Here is a 9,500-nt window from a genome sequence, read left to right as displayed (position 1 = left end):
AGATAAAAATTTCTACAGTTTAACGCGCTTATAATTTTTGTTAAACACGTGCGTGCCACGTAGCAAAAATAGTGTGTATTTGACACACTCTGGAAAGGTTGAGTGTGTAAAGTTATTTTCGTCCACAAAAAATGTATAACATGGATTTGGTTCATAGTTAAGTAGCTAACTAATGTATTTTGCCTTTTAACAAACATACAACATCTGATTTATGTGACGTCTTCATCCTGCATTCCTTCTAACTTCCACAGCAACACATATAATAAGTTAGTTAAGGTCGTTCTCATTGCCCATAAATCCTAATGTAATTATCCAATAACAGAAAAAAGATCTACGGTCAATGCCAGCACTAGATCACCATCCTACGGCTAACAATGGACCAAATTATCCTGGCCTACAGGGGATATTCAATCTAACAATGAACAACACACACCTCCTCTATCTAGGGTTCAAGTCCAAAAACCTTTGCACTAAACCCTCAGTGCTTCCCTCGTACACCCATCTCATCAAATCAATCATTCCCTCAATTCAGCATCTGGCTTTTCAAGATTCTATCTTATAACTAACACTCAGTTTTCCACCAAAGGTGTAAACTTTGTACCTGTAACTGTAAGTTACTTTTTCTATTCTTTCTTGATTTATAGAGCAAACCAAATAGTGGGGTTTTGATAAATTATGGTTATTCTTGGCTTATAATTATTAAAGTTTGAATCTTGAAAAGTTTTTTAAAGGGATAATTATATGGGGAAATCAGGTGGTAGGAAGAAAAAGGGTGGTGTTGCTCAAAGTCAAATTCAAAATCAGAATCAAGGGGCTGTAGGGGAGAGTCATAAACCTGTTGCTGTTAATGGTACTGTTGATTTGGACTCATCCATTTTCTTAAAAAGAGCTCATGAACTGAAAGAAGAGGGAAATAAAAGATTTCAGGCTAAGGATTTTGTAGGTGCTTTACAACAATATGAGAATGCTCTCAAACTTACACCAAAGACACATCCAGAAAGAGCTGTATTCCACAGCAATAGAGCGGCGTGTTTGATGCAAATGAAGCCCATTGATTATGATTCTGTTATTTCTGAGTGTACTATGGCACTTCAGGTTCAGCCCCATTTTGTTAGGGCCCTTCTACGAAGGGCTCGTGCATTTGAGGCTGTTGGAAAGTATGAAATGGCAATGCAAGATGTGCAGATGCTACTGGATGCTGACAGGAATCACCGGGATGCTTTGGAAATTGCAGGGCGATTGAGTATGATACTTGGTCCTCGCCAGCAAGACCTTTGGAGCCGCCCATCTCCAGCTGCCCTTGGTGCGTCTGCGGTGGGTGCAGCCTCTATTGCCGGTCTAGGACCGTGTTTACCTTCTCGATCAATGTCTAAGAAGCTAACACCTTCAGCTGGGGCTTCGGTTGTATCAGCTAATAATAAACCAGATAAGCCCTCTCGTGTTAAGCCTGCTGAAAATGGTACTCAGGGCAAAGTTCAGATGCCGAGGGTTGTCTTGAAGCCTTCAAATGGTCCTTCTAAACCAAATGCAAGTCCTAGTAGGGATGACAAGAAGGAGCTGGCTTCTTTGTCAGCATCACTTACAGTCCACGGACATTCTAAGGATGCTGTGATTCGTTGGAGGCCATTGAAGCTTGTTTATGATCATGATATAAGGCTTGCCCAAATGCCTGTAAATTGCAGTTTTCGAGTGTTGAGGGATATTGTTACAAAACGGTTTCCAATGTCTAAGTCTGTTCTTGTTAAATATAAGGACGGTGATGGTGATTTAGTAACTATTACCTGCACCGGTGAGCTTAGATTGGCCGAGTCCTGGGTTGATAGTTTAGTACCAAAAGACCCTGACGCAGATGAAGGTGACTCCATTGGGATGTTGAGATTGCATATTGTTGAGGTGAGTCCTGAACAAGAACCAGCTTTGTTGGAAGAGGAAGAGAGGCCTGTCGAGAGTGAGGAGACTATAGAAGATGAGAGTGGATCCCATTCTTCACTAAGTGATTCCATGATGGAAACTCAGGACAGTGAGATTAACAAGACAGAGAAGGGTACTACCAAAGAGAAAACCACAACGGAAGATCCTGAATGTAAGGAAGTTGAGATGGATGATTGGCTGTTCGAGTTTGCTCAGTTATTCAGGACCCACGTTGGCATTGATCCAGATGCTCACATTGACTTGCATGAGCTCGGAATGGAGCTCAGCTCTGAAGCCCTTGAGGAAACTGTGACAAGTGAAGCGGCTCAAGCTCTCTTTGACAAGGCTGCATTAAAGTTTCAGGAAGTGGCTGCTCTGGCTTTTTTCAACTGGGGAAATGTTCACATGTGCGCGGCCAGGAAACGAATGCCGATCGATGATTCTGCTTCAAAGGAGATGATGGCTACTAAGCTTCAAGCAGCCTATGACTGGGTGAAAGAAAAATATTCTCTGGCCAAAGAGAAGTATGAGGAGGCTCTCTTGATTAAACCAGATTTTTATGAGGGGTTGCTGGCATTAGGGCAGCAGCAATTTGAAATGGCAAAACTCCACTGGTCTTTTGTCTTGGCTAAGAAAGAGGACCTGTCAAATTGGGATCCTACTGAGACGCTTGCTCTATTTGGAAGTGCAGAAGAGAAAATGAAAGCAGCGACTGAAATGTGGGAAAAGCTGGAGGAGCTGAGGGCTAATGAACTAAGGGATCCTAGTGCAAGCAAGAAAGATGAACTACTAAGGAGAAGGAAGAAACAGGGAAGCGGTCCTGAAGCTGAGATGTCGGCTGCAGGTGGTCCAGGTGAAATTTCAGCTGATGAGGCTGCGCAGCAAGCTGCTGTAATGAGATCTCAAATACATTTGTTTTGGGGTAATATGCTTTTTGAGCGGTCTCAAGTTGAATGTAAATTGGGGATGACTGGTTGGAAGAAGAACCTTGATACTGCAGTCGAGCGATTTAAGCTTGCTGGAGCTTCTGAGATTGACATCTCAACAGTTCTGAAAAATCATTGTTCCAATGAAGAAGCTTCTCAGCAAATGGTTGAGAGCCCGAAGACTGAAGGGGCTGATAATTCGAATAACAAGAATGATGCTAGTCAAGCTTAGGCGGTGACCTGACAATAAATTTGCAATAATTATTTCTTTACAAAAAATTTACATACGTGAAACCAGAAAATTTTGGCTTTCAAACATCAATTAGACATTTAGGATCTGCATTCATGATGAAACAAGAATCGTGTGATGGAAACAATTATCAATTTGTGACATACAGTTTTTCAAAGGTTTCTTTCTCTTATTTTGCTCTCTATTGGAAGTACATATTTCAGATTCCATGTGTGTCATGGCTGAAGAGACGTTGTTGCTAGTATAATTGTTACTACCTTTGAAAGGGATTTTGGAACTTAATGCAAAGCTACTATAACTGTTTTTTGGACATTTTCAAATTGATTCATAGAAAGCCAGCTGCTTTGACTTAGTTGTTCCCTATATCAATTTCTCTTGTAATAACAAAGGAAGATTAAGCTGGCCAACCATGTCGTTTTTTGCTCATATCCTTTTTCATTGCTTTCACTTTCTGAAAAGTTCACTCAACCTTTTGATTTCTTGTTTGAAATGGGGAAAAAGGTGAAAGCTGATTATTGTTGAGCTGGAACCATATCGTTCTACGAGGTATAGGTTTAAGGGTTTAATATTGAAGCTTTTGTTTCTCTATATCTGAAGCTATAACTTGTGATCTGGTCCATGCGATAGCATTATCTCGGAACTGTAGGTGTTAGCTAAATATTTATGTTGGATCTATGAACCCCAAGGCCATTATTGAGTGCTTAAGGTGTAGTAGTAACAACCTGGAGAACCTAGGCCCGATGATCAGCTATCTGCTTCAACTCTTTGGTGTACCGGATTACTTGGTCCCTGTGCATGTGAGATATAGGGGGCTGCTCAATGGTTTAGTTGAGCTGTGCTTCATGCTGATCCGGACATCACCATCGTAAAAGAAAAGAAATGTGTGCTCTGTGTGTAATGAGCAAGATCCAAATTCTTGCCCTCCTCTACATCCCTTTCTGAGTCCAATTCTGTTTTTTTTAACCTGTCTCTTTATGTCTTTAATAGGATTAATCTATTTTTTGTCATTTCATCTGGTAGTTCCAGAAGATTATTATTTTATAATCCAAGCAGTTCTAGCCATTAAGGGCACATGAGATAACTCTGTATAGGTATGATGCTCCTGAATTCTGACATAGCGCATAACATTGTTTGCTGGTTTACATTTTGTCACTAATGTTTCTGAAATCTGCACGCGTTTAACGCTCATTGGCCGGGGAGGAAAGAAAACTACCAGTGCAGTGTACGATCTTAGATTTACCAAATGAATGTTCTTGAAATATATAAATTCTGACTGGATATTCGGTTTGGATATTGTTAAGTGCTTTTCATATTGAGTTTCAGTTCTCGCACTCAGGTCACTGACAAGGTAATTTTTGGAAAATTCAAGGTAATTTTGCTAGAAAAGAGTTAATTCAAGTTAAAAGGAACTTTTTTGAGAACATAGCAATAAACTCCTCTTAGACTACAAGACAACAGTACATGAAAAACCCCAAGTGGCATAAAACAAGAAAAACACCCCCACTAATCAACATAAGCAAATCATTATTACATCATCATAATCTTAACACTAAGCCATTTTCTTCTCATTAATCAGTTTTCTAATTAATACTCCATCAAAGTCTCAAACAGTAGCTATTGGGGCAGAGTTGACAGTAGTTTCCACAGCCTTCATTGCTTCAAACCTTGGCTCCTTAGCCTGGAATTTAAGACCTGCATATAATTTCATATAGTCCTCAAAAACAAACTTAGGATAAATGACTTTGTTCTCTTTCTCCAACAATTCTGGTGCTGGATAGATGACAGCATCACTCCCCGGGTTATAGAACGAAGCTATGGACATTCTGTTTCCATCAGGCTGAGCAATCACCCTATGCTCCACACTCTTGTACTTTCCATTTGTAATCACCTAAAAGTTAACCAAATAGTAAAAAATCATATCTGATAATGTAAACACTCTTTACAATAACAGTGTATACAAGTTAAATCCTTACCTCAAGTTGGTCTCCGAGGTTGATGACAATGGAGTGGCGCATTGGTGGAACATCGATCCATTTGTCATCTTTGAGTAGTTGGAGACCACTGACTTTGTCATCTTGGAATAGAAGGATGATTCCACCAGCATCAGTGTGAGCCCTGAGGCCTTTAATCAAATCAGGCTTGGGGCATGGTGGATAGTTGCTAACTTTGGTGCCAAAAGTAGGACCCTTTGAACCATAAAAGGCTTTCTTCAAGTAACCTTGCTCCAGTCCTAGATTTTCACAGAGCAAGTCCAAAAGTTGCTCAGCTAATTTCTCTAGCTTTTCAGCAAACTCCTTCATGATTTTCCTGTCATGTTTCATGTAAAGTCAGCAAATCAAAGGTTGAATTCGGGATCTAGAGCATGAGTTTGTTTTGATTCTATGTATAAATTTTTGATTTTTTTAATCAAATATAGTACAAAGTAGTACATAATTTGAACAAAAAGGTAGCCTGGTGCACTAAGCTCCCGCTATACGCAGGGTGCGGGAAGTGCCGGACCACAAGGGTCTATTGTATGCAGTCTTACCTGCATTCCCGCAAGAGGCTGCTTTCACGGCTCGAAAAGTAATAATTCAGTTGAACCGACAAAAGCCGCCTTAAATCTGCCTCAGGTAGAAGCAAATCCATAGGGGAAAAAGAATCCATTGAATTAAATCTTGTGGTCCAACATATGCAGGTTAAAAGTTGAAGTGAAAAATTCCAGATAGTTGGAGCACAATTAGAGATCCTTTGACCTGTATTCATCTTCAAGATCAGGAACTTCTGAGATGTTTGAAATAGGAAGGTGTTTCAAGAAGAAAGTACTTTCCCAGTCCAAATCCTTAATTTCAGTCTGAACAGCTTCAAGCCCTTTACTTGCCACCATTTCCTTAAACCTTTCTTCCATACACTTCTTGTAGTGTCCCTTTGTCAACTTCTCCACTGTGTCCAGAAGCTCATGAGAGATCCCATGATTTACCACCTTCATATATTTGCACATGTTATTACAATACACGATATATATATATATATATCATTTTTTATGAGAGAAAATTATATAGGTATGTAGTTTAATGATGTTATACCTCAAAGAAGCCCCAGTTCTCACAAGCATCCTTTATTGTCTCCATTGTTGCAGCCCTTTGTTCAGTGTTAAGCAACTCCATGTTAACCACTGGGAAAGTCTCCATCTTTCTAATTCTTTTCTTTCTATGTATTTTGTTACTGTGCAGGATGGAGATGAATGGCTACTTGGACGGGTATTTATAGGACTTTAACAAGGCATTAAAGATAAAGAATTTAACGATTTAAAATATTTACAAAGTAATAAAATATGAAATCTATACTTAACCAAAAAAAAAAAGGATGAAATCTACGAAGTGGGAAATGGGAACAGGACTCGTGGAGGATGGTATGTGACTACATGTTGTTAGGACCTACCAGTTTTGGCTGAATGTTACTAATAAGCCATGATTTACTGTTATGTCTTCTCTTTTTCGTGGGGCTCAGCCTAATCAGCGCAATAGTACAACTAGTTCTCTTTGCTTCTTTTTTTCCCATTGAATTTTGACTAATTGAATTCATCTTGTGACCTAATGCGAAACCATATTGAAAGACCTTAAATTTATTCTAATAGAATTTTTACACTAAATGTACATAACATAATAACTTAAGTTTTGAGTCAAAAAAATTTATTCCTTCTGATCAATTTAAACAATAATTGTACTTCGTTCTATTAATTAGTAGCATTTATTGGTGAATATCTAAAATAAATTATAAATAACCTAATATAATATATTGAATTACACTAAAAGAAAATTGGTGCATGAATACTTTTGTGTTCATGCAGTTTCAGAGAAGATTGTAAAAGAAATTTATTATGTTGTCAATATATATAACATAATTCCTATTTAAACGGATAAAACTAAAATTGAAGAGTGAAGCAAATATATTAATTAATAAGTGAGAAAATTATCATAATTTATGTACTTATTAGTGTAAAATAACCTCAATCAAATAATAAAAAGATATACTATAATATTTTTCTTTATATAAATTTTATAGTAAATAATAATAATAATAATAATAAGATTTTAAAGCAAATTTGGGGCTTTCAAATTTTCGAGACCTAAGACAATGGCTTCACTAGCCAAGCCTTTAGAGCCACCCCTGATTGGACCGAAACGATTCCAACTTTCTTTTTTTTTTGTAGATTAAGGCATAGTTATAATTATTCTTGAAACAAGATGTCCCTCTTCACATGCAAATTTTTTTTAGATTAAGGCATAGTTTCTTCACATGTGGGCAAAGCTAATACACACTATGCAAATTTATTACATGGCAATTGGCAAGTGAATTGTTTTTTTAATAGAAGAGGAACATTACATGTTTGCTATTTTTTTTAGTTTCCTCGAAATATATATCGAGCATTGATGAAAAGATGTTTTAAATTATAATTTTTTATTTACATTGTGATTCTATTTTTTTTAGAACTATTTAAGATAATGATGTGACTTATGTTACAAGGTTTGATAAGATTTTTAAAACCTAAGGGCGATATGGGGTTTCAAAATTCTTGAAGAAAAATGTGTATCAAGTTTTTATAACTCGATGTACCCTTCGGCCCTTTGCTTGGCCAACCTTAATGATCGATTTAATTTTTAAGAGGGGTACAAGTACGTAAGAAAATGACACTTTTCAGCAAATATTACAAGCAATAAAAAGTATGTACTGAAGGATAAATTAATTAATTGTAGTCCAACTTTAATGTGTGTATATCAAATTAATTGCTACAGATTAAGAGTTCCTAATATTGCAAATCCCACCGACTTAAATTTCATAATCTTTGGAATCAATCCATAATCATTGTGCACGTGCAAAAAACCCTCCAAATTATAATTACGTTTCCGGCTGGTTTATTTATTATTTCCTGGATTATTATATTATTATTCTACTAATTGACGCTTTCTTCTTTTTAAGTATAGAATTTATAATTAGCAGTGGTTGCTATAAAACAGTTTGTCCTTTTTCTTGAATAGTAGAAGCGTCGTCGTTTAATAAAGTTTGGGAAGTGTTTCTAGTCCATTATAAAATTGTTCATGAATCTTTTTAATCAGATGTCCCTACGAAGGGACAAAATTGTTCATGAATCTAACATTATTTTTAGTCATGCAAATAAATATTTTTTTCCCTTGAAAGGATTTATATCGGGATCAACTGCTTATTCAAGGAGTCATAATAATGGTTGATTGGATTAAAATTGATAAATATTTCATTATTTAAGCTTGCGCACGACAATGTAAGAAACTTATACATGTGATGTTATAAGTCACTAAAAATGTCAGGAACTTGGTGAAACAAATTTTTTAATAATATTGAAATATGGGTTTAAATGAAGCGACACAAAATATGAGATCGAATTCGTGCTGTGAATTTTACTATTGTACTTTTTTATTTATTTAAGGCAAAATACATAAGTTACCCCCTAAACTATTCACCAAATCTCTATTACACACTTTCTGGACACGAAAATTATCTTACACACTCAACCTTTTCAGAGTGTGTCTAATACACACCTCTTTTGTTACGTGGCTCGCGCGTGCTTAACAAGAAAAATCGAGCACGTAAAATTTGTAAAGATCTTTTGAAATCCATATTTTAGTGCCACGTGCCAAATAATAGTAGTAATATTTTCTTATTTCCATTTTTATCAAATTCAAAAAGCTGCCAAGCTACCCTTTTATCTCGGTCTTCCCCGACCTACCAGGGCAACCCCCCTCCCCCTCCGGTCTTCCCCAAACTCCCCTCCTGTTTAGTCTTCCTCTGCAATTTACAAAACCCACTAAAACTCATGTTAAAGAATTTAATAAAGGTATTGTAATTTTTCTTTAAATTGTCCTTCCAAACTTTTCGTGCTTCATTTTCAATCATTAAAACCCATATAAACATTTAATCTTTACATAATAATTTTTTGTATTTCATGAGAACGACTGAAATTATAAAATCCCCAACTCAATTTCGTCATATAAAGAAAGATTTGAGATTTTATTCGCACTGAAGTTGTTTAATTTATGAAAACGAAAATCTGACTTTGATTTGCTTTGTTTGGTTGTGTTACGAGACCTGAAAATGGAGAAAGAAAATGCGGAACAGAGGAGTTACAATTTTAGTTTCATCTCTTCCATTCTTGGTCTTGGGTTTGTTATAAAAACTGAATTTGCGTGAAGGTTAAGAAGCGACGATAATGACTTTTTCCGGTGGCGGAAGGCAAAAGAAGATGGAGATGTTAGAGGATTCTTTAAATTGGGGGTATAAAAGTAATTTTAAATATTTTTTTAAAAAAAATAACAATGACGCGTGTCATCATCCTATTGGTGCGTGACATTACACATATTTTTCTAAACTGGTCAAGAAAAAAGAGGCGTGTATTAGAC

At 36.6% G+C, this 9,500-nt stretch overlaps 2 protein-coding genes across 2 annotated transcripts; one reads left to right on the top strand and one right to left on the bottom strand.

Annotated features, from left to right (window-relative positions):
- Positions 1–404: 404 nt before the first annotated feature.
- On the top strand, positions 405–3,259 carry LOC104247728 (protein CLMP1-like). The gene has a single exon (XM_009803813.2). It carries the CDS (start codon positions 742–744, stop codon positions 3,067–3,069), a length of 2,328 nt encoding a protein of 775 aa, XP_009802115.1. The 5' UTR covers positions 405–741; the 3' UTR covers positions 3,070–3,259.
- Positions 3,260–4,480: 1,221 nt separating this feature from the next.
- On the bottom strand, positions 4,481–6,522 carry LOC104247729 (1-aminocyclopropane-1-carboxylate oxidase). The gene is made up of 4 exons (XM_009803814.2): positions 6,153–6,522; positions 5,823–6,049; positions 5,061–5,394; positions 4,481–4,975 (listed from the first exon to the last, which is right to left on the bottom strand). The coding sequence occupies exons 1-4, from the start codon at positions 6,255–6,257 to the stop codon at positions 4,691–4,693; spliced, it is 951 nt and encodes a 316-aa protein (XP_009802116.1). The 5' UTR covers positions 6,258–6,522; the 3' UTR covers positions 4,481–4,690.
- Positions 6,523–9,500: the final 2,978 nt, after the last annotated feature.

The sequence above is a fragment of the Nicotiana sylvestris genome, chromosome 2 (assembly GCF_000393655.2).
Source record: "Nicotiana sylvestris chromosome 2, ASM39365v2, whole genome shotgun sequence".
NCBI classification, from domain to species: Eukaryota; Viridiplantae; Streptophyta; class Magnoliopsida; order Solanales; family Solanaceae; genus Nicotiana; species Nicotiana sylvestris.
Note: the sequence above shows the minus strand (reverse complement) of the source record. Positions and strands in the feature narration are given on the sequence as shown.